We start from the raw sequence: 17,355 nt of genomic DNA, 5'->3' as shown, positions 1-17,355 counted from the left end.
TGAGCGACAGGACACCCTTGCGGGCAGCCGCGCCTGTGGGGCCAAAGTTTGTTGTGCTGCTCGAAGCAGGCTTAGCTCGCGGGAGGAGCCCGAGCTCCCGCGCCAAAAAGGTCTTTCCGTCAAAACTGACCTGGAACTGACCTGGAACTGACTTTTGGGGACTGGATCCAGGAGCACCACTCATCGACAAAAGACGCCTCTCGGACACATTCTTGTATGGATCACGGACTTGCCAGTCGCATGTCGTGACCAATTGTCCATTCCTGCTTGCTGCACCGACTTCTCCAACCGTTTTCTCGGTGCGCTACGCGCAGGAGCTGTCGTTGTTGCAAGGGACGCGTTTTTGGTGCACGCCCACGCCAGCTCGCGTGTGCTTGGTCGCTGTTGCCAGGTGCCCCATCCCAGCACCCTCCCATCCCAACCCCTCCCCTCTCTCCTCCGGTTCGTGCCCGTCCGCCAGGCCACCCAAGCCAGCCGCACCTCGACTGCTGTCCGCCAAAATCAAGCTTGGGTGTGGCATGCTTGACAGGTTATTTGTATGACGGCAGTATTTCTATCTTCCAGCTTCACCCCATCTCTCGGCCATGTCGACCAAGAGGATCCCCCTCTCCGCCAGTAACCCTAATGTGGCCAATTCGCCAATGCGAGCCCTTGCGGGCGTCAATGGCCTCAAAAAGAGTCGCTTGCATGCGGACACGGTGCGGGAGGAGCCTTATGGCCAGCCTCCGCCGGCGAAACGCCAGATGATCGAGCGTGGGGTGGCCTCGCCGTCACGACCCAAGACCCGAACCATCGTCCACCGAGCGGCGGCGGCGACGCGGACAACGGCGAGCACTGCCACGACACAGAGGGCGTCCGTTGCTGCTCTGATTCCTGCGACTGAGCAGGAGTTGGCGAACCTGCGGACCTGGCACAACCAAATCCGCAGCCGGCTCCCAAAAATGGTTTTCTATTTCGAGGGCATCCCCGAAGACGAGAATCGGTCCAAGCTCGCGAAAAAAATTGCCCGCTTGGGTGCTGTAAGTCTTCCGGATCGTGCTGTATCTATCTTGATCTGCCAAACTGACCATCCATATGTGGTAGCACGAGGAGAAGTTTTTCTCCATCAATATCACCCACGTCGTCACGAACCGGCCCATCCCGCCAGAGAAACCCAAGGGCGAACACGAAGGAGAGACGGATCCCCACGGCGACAACGAGCAGCCCAAGACGATTGACCCTTCGCTTCTCAACCGACCCGCAGATCCGACGAGGAGGAAGTTGGTATATGACACGGCGCCTGCAAGCCGAAAACCTTCGGTCCTGAATCAGGATGATCCCCTCAGACGGCCTAAGACGCGTAGCACCGATGTCCTGGACCGGGCTCGCGACATGGGCAAGAAGATATGGTCGCTGGAGAAGCTGGCCAAGATTCTGGAACTTGCGTTGTACCCGGACCGGTACATTAATGCACGGGGCCTTTCCACAACGCAGAGCACCAGCAAGGCAGTTGACGGCGAACGCAACTTGGCTCGGCTTCTAGAGCACGAACGCGAGCATGGCCCCACAGATCGCGATCTCACCGTGTCGAGCAATGACTTGGTGAAGTTCACGGGTCCTTACATCTACGTGTACGACCTCGAGGAAAAGACCAAGCCTATCATGATCAAGGAATACCGGAAAGCTGTCGATCCCAAGGACCAAGAGTGGCCGCAATTCCGCGTCACATCGCAAGGTCGATGTCCGTTTGTCCTTGACGAGAGTCACGATCACCCTGAAAAGGAGGTTCGAACCAGAACGCGGGCTGCCAAGGCCGCCGATGAGCCGGCGGTACCGAAGCTTAAAGCGTCCGAGATTCTATTGAAGAACACGGCAGGCAAACGCACGTTGGCCGAGATGGAAGATGGGCACAACAGAGGCACTGCGGGTACTCGATTGACCGAGTCGTTCGACAGGTCCAAAATCGCGAATCCGCCATCGCTAGAGTTCCGTTCCCAAAACGCGTTTATCAGCCATGCCAAGGCCGGCCGTTTCCTGGCCGGTGAGCCCGTGGCATCGGGCCTGCAGCCATCCAACGTCACGTCGGCGATTCGGTCGCAAATGATATCGTCCACTACGGGTGGCGTGCTGGGAGCGAAGGCCGGAACGAGCAAGGAGATCCACGGCCTTCAGCGAAAGGTTGTCATATCACAGGATCCAAGCTCCCGCCGGATGGCCGAGTTGAGCCATGATAACCATACGTTTGTCCGCTCAACCAGCTTCAGCCAAACAATACAGCGAAAACTTGACCCGGTCCACGAGGAGGGGACGTCAAGACAGAGAGAGAAGCTGCGCCGCACGGCCAGCGTCCCGGTGCCCCAGGCGAGGAAGCGTGATCTCAAGCCCGGCTACTGCGAGAATTGTCAGGACAAGTTTGCTGATTTTGAAGAGGTGAATGCCGTGTCCTCTTTGTTTACCCGCCAGATTTGGCTAACTCGTCATAGCACATTCTCTCTCGCAAACACCGCAAGTTCGCCGAAGACGACAACAATTGGGTGGACCTAGACAACCTCCTCTCTCAACTCGCTCGTAGGCCCCGATATTAAACATCCGCTGTAACACGTCGCATCCATCCGACACCTCTTATCAATAGCCATTCTTGTGAATCGCCCATCGACCGCTTGCTCGGCACGCTACTTCTTTGCTCACGGCCTGCACTGTCTTGCACTTCCTTCTTGTCCGGGCTACCTTGTAATCAACCATGTTACAACCAGCTTCATACCACGCCTCGCGACGCCGCATTGGACCCAACATCTAGCATCTAGCATGAGGAAATGGAGTCGATTTTGAGTCAGCGAGTACATATTTCGACGCATTTTCAGGGGGGGGGGGGGCAGTTACTGGTGTCGGCGCAGGTTGGGGACGGCGTTCTCTGCTTTTTGGGGTGCTGTCGATCTGTTATTCTTTCTGTTTTGTTTCGACTGATTGCCATTGTGGCGGTCAGGACAGGAAAGGAGGGACGATTCCTGGTCGGTCGGGCATGAAAGGGTAGACGGCTCTTAAGGGCTAAAACAAGCATGGGCTGATGCACTGCGGTCAGGCGGCGGTCTTTTGAGGGGCCTATTATCGGTTCAATGGGTACAGACTTGTCGGGTGTATTGTGTTGGAGGATGAGCAACGCGTGGGTAGGTGGGCTCGACACGGTGCCGCCGACTATATTACGCTTTTTACATGTGTATAGTGTATGTTAGGATTATGAGGAACGTTACCCATCCTGGTTTGTGAAGGCTGCGTTCGGTGGCTCCTGGGCTGTGATGTCAACGCTACCGCGGGCAGTCGTTACTGCCGAGGTGCCTGCCTCGAGTTCACATGCACTCTCGTGGGCTAGCAACAAATATCACGGGCGGGTATCCCGTCGTCCGCCGCCCCCATCCTTTCCACCATATCCTTTCTACCAGCGAACCCCCCGCCCCCTCCAGCAGCCATATCCGACCCATCAGAACCTAGCCCTATTTTCTTGTTTTCTTGCGGTATCAAACAACTACCAAGCGCCCACGCCCAAGATACCGCCCATGGTGTCCAACTCCAATTCGCGGTTAGGAAGAAGGCGCTTCGCTTCTACTCGCCGCATGTACCGGTTCTGGATCAAGCTGCCGGAACCAGCCGAGAAAGACGCAAAACCCCTGTTGACGTTCGGCATCATGGGCGCGGAACGGGCTGCGTAAGCGTTATTCTACTCTTGTTGACGGCCGAAACGCCGGGCTGACTTGTGGTTGTATGTACCGTTGCAGATACACGCTCTTGATCAAACCAGCGGAGCGACGCTCGGATGTCATCGTTCGCGCGATTGCTTGCACCTACCCGCCAGCCGCCGAAAAGTTCCGCAGCAGAAACGACATCCCCATAGCGTATACCAGCTACGACAGTAGGGAGTTGCGATTCCTGAGACACCAGCCTCGACCAACCATCAACTAACACATACAGGCATCCTCCAAGACCAGAAGATCAACGCAGTCCTCATCTGTCTCCCACTCGACTTGCGCTACGAGTGGGCCTACAAGGCTCTCGCAAGTGGTAGACACGTCCTGCTCGACTCACCCGGCACTGGAAACTTCCGAGACATGTTCCTCCTCTATTGCGACTATAAGGAGCTCTATAGCACCTTTCTGGCGCCCCCCATCCTCCTCAAGGCCTCCCCTTACCTCTTCCACCCCAGCTGGCAAGAGTTTGAGAGCAAGCTTGACCGGCCCAAGCTCGTGAAAGTCACCGTCAACATCCTGCTACCAACGACAGTCACAGAGGACAAGGAGGCCCGGTTCCGGTACGAGCATGCGGGCGGCTGTGGCTTGGGCGTGATGCACGCCATGTCGCTGCTGCGCGACGTATTCGACCGCACCCCCATTGCATGCCTGCGCAGCGAGATCAGCAACGTGGGCAAGCCCTAGGACGGATACACACACTACGACGTCACCTGGAAGTTCCCGCGCGGCGCGATCGGCGAGATGAGAGGCAGAGCCCGGATGTCGATGCGCGGGGGCTATCCCCACGCCTCCATGGCCGCCGGCATCACCATCGACGCCCTACACCGCGCCGACCACCCCAACCCGCCCCCCGGGCAGCGGGTAACCGAGGAGCGCACCGTAACGCTGCGCTACTCGCGGGGCGGCCCATCCCACCACGTCATCCGCGTACGCACCGACCGCGAACACAAGCACGCCCGCACCGGCCGCACCCTCGAGCGCACCCTCACCACCCAAACCCACAAAGCCTACGAGCCCCGCCGCAACCCCAAACAGCTCCCACCCGTGCCCGAACCCAAAGCCGACTGGACCGCGCCCATGTACCAGCTCGACACCTTCGTCCGCTGCGTCCGCAACCCCCTACCCCCGGGCATCGAGCCCCTGCATCCGCCTCCCTGGGTCGAGGCCGAGGCCGCCTGTGGCCTGGTGGTCATGATGGAGCATGCGTTTCGCATCGCGAATATTCGGCCCGAGTCGCCGGGCGTGTTTTGTGGCGGGCTGAACTTGGCGAGGGTGAGGGCGCAGCGTGAGGCGGGGGGGTGGAGTTCGGGGAGGGCGTGGGCGAGTGGGCTGGTGCGGAGGCGGGGGGAGGGGAGGGGGGAGGGGGAGGGGAGGGGGCAGAGCAAGTCCCTGCCAGAGCCGAAGGTTTCTTCGGCGCCGGGGAAGGGTTCGGATCGGGAGCAGAGTTCAACCCGGGGGCAGAGTTCGGGTCAGACGCAAAGTGAGTCCCAGATGCGGCCACCGATCCCGAGGCGGAATCCGGCTCGGGGGCAGAGTTTAGCTCAGGTGCAAAGCTCTTCTCATGGGCAGCGCTCGTCCCGGGCACGGAGCTCGTCCCAACCGCAGGTTCCGGTCCCGAGGCAGAGTTCGGCTCGAGGGCCGAGTTTCGTCCAGGCGCAAAGCTCATCTCAAGCCCAGAGCGCGTTCCGGGCACGGAGCTCGTCCTATCCGCAGGTTCCGGCCCCGAGGTATGGTTCGACTCGGGGGCGGGGTGTGGCCTTAACGCCAATACCGCCGGTGCTGCCGGTGGTGGTACGCGGACCTTCCCGGGGCGAGAGCTCGTCGCAGGCGCAAAGCTCGTCCCGGAAGCCGAGCTCGTCCCAGCCGCAGCCGCAGATTCCGGTCCAAAGGCGGAGTTCGGCTCGGGGGCCAAGTTTCGTCCAGGCGCAAAGCACATCTCAGGCGCAGAGCTCGTATCAGGCACCGAGCTCGTCCCAGACGGAGGTTCCGGCCCCAAGGTATTCTTCAGCTCGGGGGCGGGGTTGGCCCTTGACGCCAATGCCGCCAATACCGTTGGTGCCGCCGGTGCCGCCGGTGCCTCCGGTAACGGTGGGCGGGCCTTCACGGGACGAAAGCTTATTGCAGACGCAAAGCTCATCACAAGCACAAAATACGGCTCGGGTGCAGTTCTCGACTCGGGAACGGATATCAGCTCACACGCAAGATCAGACTCGGAGGCAACAGCCGGCTCCGGAGCCAGGCCGGGCCCGATGGCGGGGACGCTTTCGAGGGCCTGGGATGATTTAACGTCACGAGTTAAGCTTGACAATTCGGCCAAATCAACGCCATGGAATAGGGATAAGGGGCATCTCCATCAGTGTGACAAGATGGGTGAGCGTTATGAGGAAACAGGACGAATCATATGGGGAACAAGCGGGTGGGAATGGCATCCTAGCGTCTAATATGTTATTAACGCAATAGCAAACCTTAGACCAGCAGATTATGCTATTTTATATGTTAGAGATCCGAGAGTTTGTTGTTGGGATCAAACGAGTTGAGTATCATTGATGTCGACTCCACATGGGTTGAGCCCCTGACATTAGAGCCTCGTTCCACCTCTTCCTTTTCCCCTTTCAACACCTGAACCAGTATCGTCCAACTTGACGGACTAATCTCTATCTTGTTGTCTGTTTCCCCATGATTGATGAAATAGAGTCGAAGCACGGCCTGTGGAGTTGCAAGCTCGACTCCAAACTTGAAACGTCACGGCGCTTGGCTGAGATTTTGCCGTTTCCAAGCCGGGTAATTGATCCGTCGCTGAGGCCACTTGTTTGTTCACAACACAAAACATTACTGCATGTTTTTTTCTCAAACGTGGTTTGAATCAAGTCTCATATCTTGAGTCCTCTTCTTTCTAGACGTTTCTTTACTTTATCTTCTCTAGCCCCTGACTCAGGCTAGCACTTCGCCAACAAACAAATAGACAAACAACAACATCCACCACCCCCAACCTATCACGCATATACCTGGAACCCACCCGGAAGAACCAGGGCCAAAAGACCAACCATGGAAATCTACACTCTCAACCTCACCATCCTCCTCACCCTCTGCCTAGCCCTCTTCATCCTCCAGCAACTCAAACGCCAACCCCCTCCTCCAATCACCACCACAACCCCCAAAGACAAACCCACCACCACCACCCCTCAACCAAAACAAACCAAAAAACCCAACCCCAGCCCCAAATCCCCCATCCCCTTCCTCCTCGCCTACACCCTCGCCACCACCTCCGACTGGCTGCAAGGCCCCCACCTGCACCCCCTCTACACCACCACCCACCACCTCCCCCCGCACACCATCTCTCTGCTCTTCACCGCCGGCTACCTCGCCGCCGCCGTATCCGGCCACGCCGTGGGCGCGTGGGCCGACGCGCGCGGCCGCAAGAAGGCGTGTCTTGCCTTTTGTGGGGTGTATGCTGTGAGTTGTGGGTTGGCGTGCGTTGGGATAGGGGAGGAGGGGGTGGGTTTCGGGGTGGGTTTGGGGGGGTTGGTGGTGGGGAGGGTGTTGGGAGGGGTGGGCACGGGGTTGTTGTTTGTGGGGTTTGAGAGTTGGGTGGTGGGGGATTTGAAGAAGGGGAGGAGGAGGAGGGGGGGGGGAGCGGAGGAGGGGGAGGGTGAGGTAGAGGCGGAGGCGGAGTTGGGGTGGGTGATGGGAGCGATGAGCGGGTTGAATAGTGTCGCGGCGATCGTGTCGGGGGCGGGGAGTGAGTGGTTGGTGATGAGGACTGGGTCGAGGAAGGCGCCCTTTGCACTGGCGGTTGGGGTGTTGGTGGTGGCGGCGGGGGTTATTGGGTGGTTTTGGGTGAGTTGTTTTGTTTGTTTTGTTTGTTTTGACCCCCCCTTACACTGTGGGAGGTACAACGCTAGTGATGACGATGATGAGTGGAGGCTGACGAGAGTAGGACGAGAACTATGGTGAGGCAGTCGAGGCGAAGAACGAAAAGGGGGAATTGAAGAGCAGAGTATGGTCGGTGCTGTCTAACCCACAGGTTCTCGCACTCGGCGCCGCTTCAACCATCTTCGAAGGGTCCATGTACCTCTTCGTCTTCTTCTGGGCCCCCGTTCTGAGGTCGGTTCAGTCCTCGCCGGGTGACCTCCCGTACGGACTCATCTTTGCGAGCTTCATGGCTGCAACTCTGGCATCGTCACTAGCCTTCAATGCCATTACGCAACGGCAGTTGATGCGGCATACGAGTCTGCTCGTGGCCATTCTGGGGGCCTCGGCAGCCTGCTTCTTTCTGTCGGCGACCCCCAAGTCCGAGCAGTCCGCCTTCTGGGTGTTCTGCCTGTTCGAGGCGGCCGTGGGGATGTACTGGTCGTGTATGGGGTACTTGAAGGGACAACTTGTAGAGGACGGGGTCCGCGCGCAGGTTTACGGCATCCTGAGGATACCTCTCAACATCTTTGTCGTGGTCTCCTTGCTCGTTACCGGGGACGGAGACTCCTACGGGAAGGTGTTTTCGGTTTGCTCCACATTGTTGCTGGCCTCTTCTGGGGCGCTGTGGGCGGTAATGGCGGCTTAGACTTCATCGACGATGCCGAGAGGAGAGGTCACAGCACGAGTCAAACAGGTCACATTTGCGAGGCCGCATTGCCCCGTCACATATCGGCATTTCCCACCGTAGCCAACCGCAATCACCATCACAGTCACCTCGCAGCGGCAGGCGTTCGCCGACCCTGTTCCTCGGCATGCAATGGTAAGCGGAGCTTGGGATTGGGACCTGCAGCTTACTGTGTACTTCGCCGTGCGCCCACGCGGTTCGCAGCGAGCAGCCGCGAATCCAACGCCGTGTTCACCGCCCGCAGACGCCCCTGCCTGCCTAACCTAGGTTTTAACGGGGCACGGCAAGGAGCGTGGGATTGGGGACACGGCGGGACGCGAAAAGGGGGAATGGGGGTCTCACCGGTCGACTGGATGTACCCAGCTGTGAATAGCCTCTTGCCTCTCCTCCTATCCGAAGCGAGAGCCAATTGACAGATTATAGTGGCAACCCCTGCGGCATAGCAGAACCGCCCCAGTTCAAGTATTTTTGGTCCGATTACGGCCTTGTCCTTGTCCACGAGACGCCATGACGTCGACTGCCCCTGAGCGGCCGTGGGGGTCGCCGTCGCGTTGATCATGGAATTGACCAATGGTTCGTCATCTTCCCCAAGGCGATGAAAACGAGGCATCTCGCGCATCGGAGCGATCCGCAACTTCGCAAGGCCCAATTGCTCTCGTTTTGCTTCCCTTGAGTGCAGAAGTGCACACTCGGTAATTCGGCGCCGGCAGGTCAGCCTCAGCCGCTGCCGGGTCCGGGAAACCCCCACTCCAGGCTGCCGGGGCTTCCGGATGCTTGCCGAACGGCACTCGGTGGTGGCCGGAGCGGGTGTCGGAAACCTGGGGCAAGTTAAACCAACCCCTTGCTCGCCGGCACTCAACCTTCTCACCAAAACCGCCGGTTTGTGGGATTTCAGGACCCCCTGGAACCGTGTGGTGGCAGTCAATAACCTCGTTTAGCTTCTTTTAGCGGCCCTTCGGTGAGCAGTCTGGGAGCCAATCATCACCCAGGGGCGTCCAAATCAAGCCCCTCCCCCGCTCATGGTGCATGCGCCTATGACAAAGGGGTTTCCGTTTCCGCTTAGCCCCCCGTTTTACCATTCTTGACGACGCATCCAAGGAGTTGCTGTATGTACGAGGTACAGTCCCGTCTCTAACATAGCAATCGGGCTGTTTTCTGCTGTTTGGCAGGTCATGTCCTGCCTGAGAGTGGAGCTTCCCTGTCGCCATGTCAGCTTCGCAGGACCCGTGACAGCTTGCTTGCATGGAGGTTCCCTTCGCAGCTGCATTTCCTCCCTTCTTGATCGGGCCGGGGTTGAGAAGCTAGGTCGTACCGACGCGTCAGGCAAACGGTGCGGTAACTATCTTGTTGGGATCGATAAAGATCCTTCATGGCCGTCCCCCCGTCCCCTCCCCCACCAGACTTCTAGCTTTTGGTGAGAATTGGGGGTCAGCGTGGCGGTGCATGGGTGCCAGTACAGTCGAGGACGGGGATCACGCACTGTAAGCCTTGTATCCGATCGCCTCCCGCCCTGCAGGTGCCGCTCCGCTGGGTGTCTGCTGGGTGTGTGTGGGCGCTCGCCGGTGAGGGGCCAAGGTGGTGTGTGGAACTCCAGGCTTGCCCGAACTGCGCAGCTTTTACCAAACCCTTACATAACTCCGTCCACATCAAGTCTCGGGTCGAACCCAACTCCGAGTAGTGTCGCGTGACTGATAACAACCACCAACCATTCCCACCTGAACCGAATATGAACGGAATATGGCATTGACCAGTTGTAAAATCCGCACTGGATAAAAAAAAAAAAAAAGAGTGGTTCGTATCAGTTTCACCAGCAAGGTCTACTTGAGATCACAAGAAAAATGCCACCGGATCTCGCAGGGCGTGTACTTCTCCTAACCACGAAACCACGGAGCCGCCGACAAGACCGTGAATGGTAGTAAACCGGCAGTACGCAAAACGGGTCAAATAGATTTCGCCTTGAGAAACTCCCCAATCGTTGTCTGATGATTTCGACGAGATGCCGTGTTTCTGGCGGTTTCAGACGACGGCGGCCTCAAAAAGTCCCTCGAGTGTAACCTCGGGCGACAACGCTGCGAGTGTCGCGTGCCCCTTGGGGGTCTGTCGGATAACGGTTCGCGGCGAGTCGAAGTTGAGCAACCAGAAGGGGTAGACGATCGGAAGAGAGCAGCGGGCCGTCTGCATGAAATACTCTTTCCGTTCGATCTCGCATCGGCCAAGCCATTGGGATCGCACTTCAACGCCCTCTTGACCGTGCTAGCCACGTGGGCCTGCGTTTTGCTGCGGAGAACAGGAGGGTGATGCCATCCCTCATCCCGCACCCATCACACTGGACGTCCGTCTCGCCTCAGCCACATGGTGAACCTTTCAGGCCCAAGGAGCTGTTCCCCGCGTGGACAAGAGCCAATGGGGGGAAGGGTCGCCTGGCGAAGCGAATGCGGCTTCGTCTGACTCGGCGCCGCCCATCAGTAAGCCATAACCACCCAGTTGTCTTCCAACAAGGTCTGCTCTTTGTGGCGTCTATCGATCTGGCTATGTGCATGCCACTAAACAACAACCCTCAGCAGGGGCCATGGTCCTGGGTTGGAGAGATCGAACCAGACCTTCGGTAGTTATCTGCACGTCATCGCCGTTGACGTGTAACAGCAGTTTCTTGGCCACCCCTTCGTTTCACGCCGTCACTTGGCCTCTAGCTAACGAGAAGCTCCATCTCGAGAGGAGGCTATCGCAAGGCGGGGGTTATGAGGGCCGACATCAGTGGCACTTGCACTGCACCTAGATGGACCGGACTCGCCATCTAATCGACATGTCGCAGACGTGGGGGGTTCTGCTTGCCTACAGTTGTTACTCGACGGTGACTTTTGAAAGAACGAACGGATTGAACCAAATGAGAACTCGGCTGACCTGCCAGTGGCCGAAGGGTAAACCCTCAAAAGGGATTGACAGGGACGTCAGGTAGACAAGATGGGGATGAGACAAAAGAAGAAAGACAACAGCCAACCAAGGGTCTGTGATTCGCAGCAGACTGTCACTTGAAGTCGATGCGGCTTCTTGATTGCTAGTTAATCTAATTGGTGGAATTCAGCAACGAGATGTTTCGATCCGTGGGGAAGCTGCCGAGGTAATTGCTGGTAAACATTTCCGAACGGCGGTCTGAGAGGGCCATCATGTTTCCGCAAATTCCAGAACCGAAAAGACCGCCGATGGCTAGGCTCGATGTTGATTGAGGGTGGGTCTGGGTGGGTGTGGGTGGGTGTGGGTGGGCGCAAAATGCTTCTGAAATTGAAAAACGTGGGGGTCAATAAATGAATGGGCCGAGTCAGAAATGTGGTCATGTGTGCCGATGTGGGTCCATTCCTGGTACGGTACACGAAAGAAAGGGAAGGGACGATCAGCAACGCTGGCCAGAACCGAGTGGAAACAACTTCAAGGAACCAACCGTTTTGAGAAGCACGGTCCTTCCACGATAACATGAGCGGCACTTGTGCTCTAGGTACTCATTCTTTACCAGCATACTCGGAACTCTGTGATAGGTACATCGATTCCGAAAATAGGACTCGAGTATTGACCGATTGCTGGAAGTTGCACCCGAGTCACACGATCTTTTTGATGTCAATCCGCATGCTGGCCGACTTGAAGAGGATCCCCGGGATCTGCAATGGACACAGTGGATGCCACAGTACATCCACTTCGCACTATTGAGATAAATTGCAAGGGCCATTGGGACAAAACGAAACTGAGTTCGCCCATCTCACAAGAAGCAGAGAGCAGAAGCATCGACGCCTGTACTAGGTTGACCTTGTGGTGTAGGTTTTGCGCTGAGAAGCTTAGTCCAAGGAAATGAGAAGCCACACTGTCTTGGAGAGAGCCGCAACCCCGGAATCCCAGTTTCAGGTACCGCTGAAGAGCGGGATGGCGCACTGACCAGCGCTCTAATTTCAGACGAACCGGGGAGAGAGCGGGGGGGAATTCCTCACCCACACAAAAACCTGGGATTTCCAAATCGGGGCCTCGAACGGAGTCGACTCTCCACCATCGAAGTGGATCTCGCGATGTCTCGTTCGGCTCTTCTTTGCTCACCTCCTCACGAAGGATTTCCCCTCACGGAGCAATGCTACATTGCTACGTTTGTCCAATATCAGCCCGATCTCTGCTCCACCTCGACACGACCAGTTCGAGGAAATAGCAACATGGCGCGAACAAGTCACCCTTGCATCAGAAAGCAGGACTGGAAGCAACGTCGGTCAGACAATTACATACGCAGTTGCACTCAAGCGGAAGCCTTCATGTGGCTGAGTGGTCCGATGGTCATGTCGAGACCGTGTCAAGACCGTGTCAGGTGCCCCTCAGCAACCCCTCACTGCCCCTCCATGCGCCTTGTTGCTCCCCAATGCCCAAAACAGCCAGTCGCAGCAAATGTGAGCTGCGACATAGGGACATTGGAGGCCGCCGTTCTCGCTGGAAATTGTTTGACCTCGTCGTTGGCAAAGAGCCCTTCGACGACTCATTCGCGCCAATTGGCCCCTCCACGAGGTACCGCCAATGCTGGCCAGTCAAGCACCTGCGGCCCCTCACGCTACTGCCGTCCTTTCCGCACCTCCTCGACTACCGCCCTTCCCGTCATCTTGTCGTCAATAGGAGGGTAGCGTGGGAGGGGCCATTGTTGTCGTTGTTGTGGGCCAGACCTGAAGATGCTGTCACTACCTCACAGGCCACTTGTTCGACTACCAGACGCCGCAGGCATTTTCGAGCATCAACCGGCCTTCACGAATTGACAATTGCAACGCAGTCCTGCTGACGATCCTCGTTTTCTGTTCCTGGCGAACCAAACCCGTCAGCAGACCAGTATATCGGTTGCCCCCTGCCAGACAGTACTACCGGACGTTGACCGAATCAGGTGTTCCGGTCTGCACTAGCCGATGGGCTGGCAACGGCACACCAACCGAGGCTCTCGACACGGCCTTATATCCGGTCCCAAGAACGGTGGACCCATGGCAGCGGCTCCTGGAATACCGGGGAAGGAATCGGGCACTGACGCCAGGCGACAGTTCAGCCGCGTCGGATCGACAACTTTGTTCTATGTATGTTAGGCGGGCGAGGCGGTGATGCAAGGGGGCTGATGCCGGGAATAAACCAACGCCGGCCACTCGTCGACCAGGCGGCCTTCCGTGGATTTTAGCACGCCCAGTTCTCGGCGAAGCCGGGCAACATCATGACAGAGATGTCAAGCAGCCCGCCGTGTGCTGAGGCCACACATTCACACGAGGCTGCAACAGCAGCACATCGGTTGACAAACAGGACCTTCCAGAGTATCACCACGACAACGCTCTGCAAACCGCGCTCCACGAGAACAAGGAGAGAAATGCATCATACGACGTCTTTGAGTTTGACAGGACACGGAGGTGCCAGCCGTCCTTCTACCTCGAGCCGTCTCGCGATTGCCTCAGGCCGTCCCGACTCCCGGCGACATACGTGGAGTTCAAAGAGCCTGCCACATGTGTATCAGAATTAAAACCGACCGATGCGCCGAGGGCAGCTGATCATGCAATGGCCATTAGCTCCTTGGTGTAAGCGCAAACAACAATCAGTACTGCCAATCATAACTCGAGGGGTCCGCCTAGAATAATTCTGGGGCTCCCGAGTTCTTCGAGGCGGGTTTGGGGCTGGATATCTTCCCGGGGCGTAAAACACACAAGGCCCTACGTGAATAGGGTCGAATAACACCATCCTGTTTCCAAACGACGTCCCCAGCACCAAGCAGGTTTCCTGCTTCCCCTACTTCCCATCTCGGTTTAGCTTGAACCGCGCCTTGGCTCGGGTCGTCTTTCGATCTCCCAGCTCAACCCCCACACTCGGCATCCGCTGATCCAGCACCAATCCCTGCTCCCCGCTGGGCCCAGGCAAGGGGGCACCCCGGATTTGAGAGCCTGGCCCGTTCTGGAGCCCGCACTGTGCGCAGGTACTCGGCGCGCCAAGGACAATGACGGCTCCAGCACCCTTGTCGACGACAGAAGGTGGGCGCGGCGACTTCGCCTTCCGCCCAAACTGTGGGCGTTGATGTTCTTGAGAACTCCTCGGGTCGACCGCGACAAGTACCAGAGTACTTTGAAAGACAAGCTGCGAGTCGTCGCCGCACGCCCGGCGCCATCTTCGGCTCAAGTTTCCAGCGAGCTTCCCTTCGCGTAAAACGCCACCGCTGTTCCATCCAAGGGGTCCAACGCAACAGGAAAAAGAAAAATACACCGGTACTTCCCAGCTTTGGGTGTCGAACCATGTCTTGGTCCTTGCCATCCATGACTGCCATTCCCTGCCTTAAACTTTCTGACCCCTGTCTATGGGACTGCCCTTCAACATGTCAGTCATTCCACCTCCGAGGGGTCGTGTATACAAATACGCTCTCCTCCTCCTCCCCCAAATTCCCGACATCATCTCCCACATCTTCTATACACATATCACAAGTTCTTCCAAGCACCATCGACTCTTCTCTTTCCCACATCTCAACAGACCGCTGCCAACCATCCTTATCTGACTCTTGTCATCCACCATCATGTCTCCCCACAACGACGCACCTTCTCCCAGCGGCAGCTACACGGCGGGCTTCAACAGAATGCAATACCCTTCCACGGTCACATCCAGCCTCATGACAGGGCACCTCAACACCATGGAACCTCACTCGCCTCTCAGCAGCTCGTACAGCACCACCTCAGAAAGCTCAGACTTCCACATGGACCGACCACTCGTGCCCGGTGTCTACGTGCCGACCATGTGCTTCTTCGATGAAGACACCGAGGATGTTGACACCGACGCCATCGCGAGCCACGCGGTCCGCCTTGCCCGCGCCGGCGTCACCGGCCTGGCCACCCAGGGCTCCAACGGCGAAGCCGTCCACCTCACCCACTCTGAGCGCCAGCTCGTGACCGCCACCACTCGCAAGGCCCTCAACGAGTCCGGCTACGCACACATGCCCATCATCGTCGGCTGCGGTTCGCAGAGCACGCGCGAGACCATCCAGCTCTGCCGCGAAGCCTGGGAAGCAGGCGGCGACTACGCCCTCGTGCTCCCGCCCTCCTACTACGCCCCGCTCTTCGCGCCCGCCTCGGAGACCATCACCTCTTTCTTCACAGCCGTGGCCGAGGCCTCTCCCATCCCGATCATCATTTACAACTTCCCGGGCGCCGTCGGCGGCCTCGACCTCTCCTCCGACACCATCCTCCGCCTCGCGGAACACCCCAACATCGTCGGCGTCAAGCTCACCTGCGGCAACACGGGCAAGCTGAACCGCGTGGCCGCCGCCACGCGCAAGCTCGCGGGACCGGCCTTCAACCCGGCCAAGCCAGACTTCCTCGTGCTGGCGGGCTCGGCCGACTTCACGGTGCAGTCGCTCGTCGCGGGCGGGCACGGCATCCTCGCGGGGCTGGCCAACATCGCGCCCAAGGCGTGCATCCGCACCATGGAGCTGTACGGCCAGGGCAAGCTGGCCGAGGCGCAGGCCATGCAGGAAGTCGTCGCGCAGGGCGACTGGACCGCGATCCAGGGCGGCGTCGTGGGCGTCAAGTCCGGCCTGCAGGGGTGGATGGGCTACGGCGGCAACGCGCGCAGCCCGCTGCCGCGGCCGAGCGCGGAGCAGGCCCGCCAGTGGAAGGAGGGGTTCAGGGACCTGGTCCTTCTGGAGAAGAGCCTCTGATTAGTTGAACGCGGTAATGACTTTTGACGCTTTTACTAGTGTTTTGGGTTCATGGCATGGGAAGGCCGCCCGTGGATCATTGGGGGCCCGGGGACGGGGACGGGGACGGGGACGGGGATGGGGGGGACATGGACAACGGGACACGGACACGGACAAACATACTGCGGCGTTTCGTGATGGAAATCATGGAATGGGGGAAACAAAAGAGATAGAGAATCCTATCTCTCGGCGTTGCGGGACCAAAAACCAAAGGAAACATGGGTTTCAAGGCTTAACTAGTATTTTATTCTAATGCACACCTCTCTTCATCACATTTGCTACTCCTTTGGGTTAGGCAGCGCTTCCGATCCACAAACGAGAAAGATCATGCTTCCATACACCTTACCTTCTTTCCCAAAAAGCCGAAAACTCTATCTACCCTTTCCCGTACCTGAGACGCGTGTTCCCGGTTGCGTTGATGCCCGTGAGGCGACTTGTGTTGGTCTCGGCCCATGAACATTGATTGTCTTACTTACACAGCGCACAACGTAGGACAGCTTGCGAGGCCATTTTCGGTGTAGAGAGCGTGGCCGGCGCCGAGCTGGGGGGAGCACACGAGGCTCTACCGTTGCGAGGCCGGCAACAGGCGTTCGAACGAGCATGTGCGCGGTATTCCCCCTCTCCCTCTCGTGTAGCGAGCCCAAATCACACCCCTGCAGCCTTTGGGTAGCATCACAGCACGATCGTCGGCCTCCCCATCTGCCATGGCGCAGCCTTTTTTCCTTATGGGATAGCTAGAAGGTCTTGTTTGCTCTACATAGTTACCTTTGGGGCTTTGAGAGCGTGCAAGTGCTGACAGGGTGCCGCAAATACTTGGCTCCCTCCCCGGTCTCGCTCCGGCCTGCCTCTCCCTGGCGTAAGCCACTTCGCTCTGATACGGTGAACCGAGCTGCCACGTCTCGCGGGTGTCTCTCTTGTGGAAGCCGGGTCGCCCGATGTGGGCCGTTTTCGGTTCCCGTAACCTGGGCCGGGGTGCGCCACGGCGCCGTATGTATGTGCATCTGTATTAGGCATGTACATGTACATCCATATCGAATCAGTTACTAGCTCACACAGTGGTCGAGGTACCTTACTCGCGTGATTTTGGGAGGGTGAGCAGGGAAGGGCGGCAAGGGGGTGAAGAACCGCAGAGCCGGGTTAGGCGCGATTGGAGGCGGGACTTCCCCTCTGGCGGACACTTCCGGTCTTTGTGAACCCCTTGTTTTCTGTTGGCTGCGGCGGCAAGCTCCTTCAAAACAAGCCCCTGTCGTCAACATCATCGCCGATGGGCGGAGCAGGAGACAGGACTGGGCCTGACAGGTGGGGGTTCATCAGCAAAG

The 17,355-nt window shown here is 58.1% G+C and overlaps 4 protein-coding genes across 4 annotated transcripts; all 4 read left to right on the top strand.

The window, feature by feature from the left end:
• Positions 1-128: 128 nt before the first annotated feature.
• Positions 129-6,221, top strand: F5144DRAFT_618337 (uncharacterized protein). The gene is made up of 11 exons (XM_066791916.1): positions 129-1,019; positions 1,084-2,409; positions 2,463-2,547; positions 3,508-3,679; positions 3,750-3,883; positions 3,943-4,340; positions 4,437-4,961; positions 5,024-5,199; positions 5,260-5,366; positions 5,535-6,075; positions 6,111-6,221. Exons 1-11 carry the CDS (start codon positions 585-587, stop codon positions 6,151-6,153), a joined length of 3,942 nt encoding a protein of 1,313 aa, XP_066646154.1. The 5' UTR covers positions 129-584; the 3' UTR covers positions 6,154-6,221.
• A 452-nt stretch (positions 6,222-6,673) lies between these two features.
• F5144DRAFT_640542 (uncharacterized protein) lies at positions 6,674-8,277 on the top strand (the record flags this gene model as incomplete). The annotated part of the gene is made up of 2 exons (XM_066792745.1): positions 6,674-7,556; positions 7,657-8,277. The coding sequence occupies exons 1-2, from the start codon at positions 6,765-6,767 to the stop codon at positions 8,275-8,277; spliced, it is 1,413 nt and encodes a 470-aa protein (XP_066646153.1). The 5' UTR covers positions 6,674-6,764.
• Positions 8,278-11,971: 3,694 nt separating this feature from the next.
• Positions 11,972-13,419, top strand: F5144DRAFT_590036 (uncharacterized protein; the record flags this gene model as incomplete). Its single annotated transcript, XM_066790117.1, has 4 exons — positions 11,972-11,992; positions 12,406-12,556; positions 12,589-12,955; positions 13,155-13,419. 4 exons carry the CDS (start codon positions 11,972-11,974, stop codon positions 13,417-13,419), a joined length of 804 nt encoding a protein of 267 aa, XP_066646152.1.
• A 1,313-nt stretch (positions 13,420-14,732) lies between these two features.
• On the top strand, positions 14,733-16,101 carry F5144DRAFT_102857 (uncharacterized protein). Its single transcript, XM_066782088.1, has one exon. It carries the CDS (start codon positions 14,861-14,863, stop codon positions 15,995-15,997), a length of 1,137 nt encoding a protein of 378 aa, XP_066646151.1. The 5' UTR covers positions 14,733-14,860; the 3' UTR covers positions 15,998-16,101.
• The last annotated feature ends 1,254 nt before the right edge of the window (positions 16,102-17,355 follow it).

This window comes from Chaetomium tenue (assembly GCF_020726465.1).
Source record: "Chaetomium tenue strain MPI-SDFR-AT-0079 chromosome Unknown F5144scaffold_2, whole genome shotgun sequence".
Taxonomy (NCBI): domain Eukaryota; kingdom Fungi; phylum Ascomycota; class Sordariomycetes; order Sordariales; family Chaetomiaceae; genus Chaetomium; species Chaetomium tenue.
The sequence above is the reverse complement of the archived record's forward strand: the minus strand, read 5'-3'. Positions and strand labels throughout refer to the sequence as shown.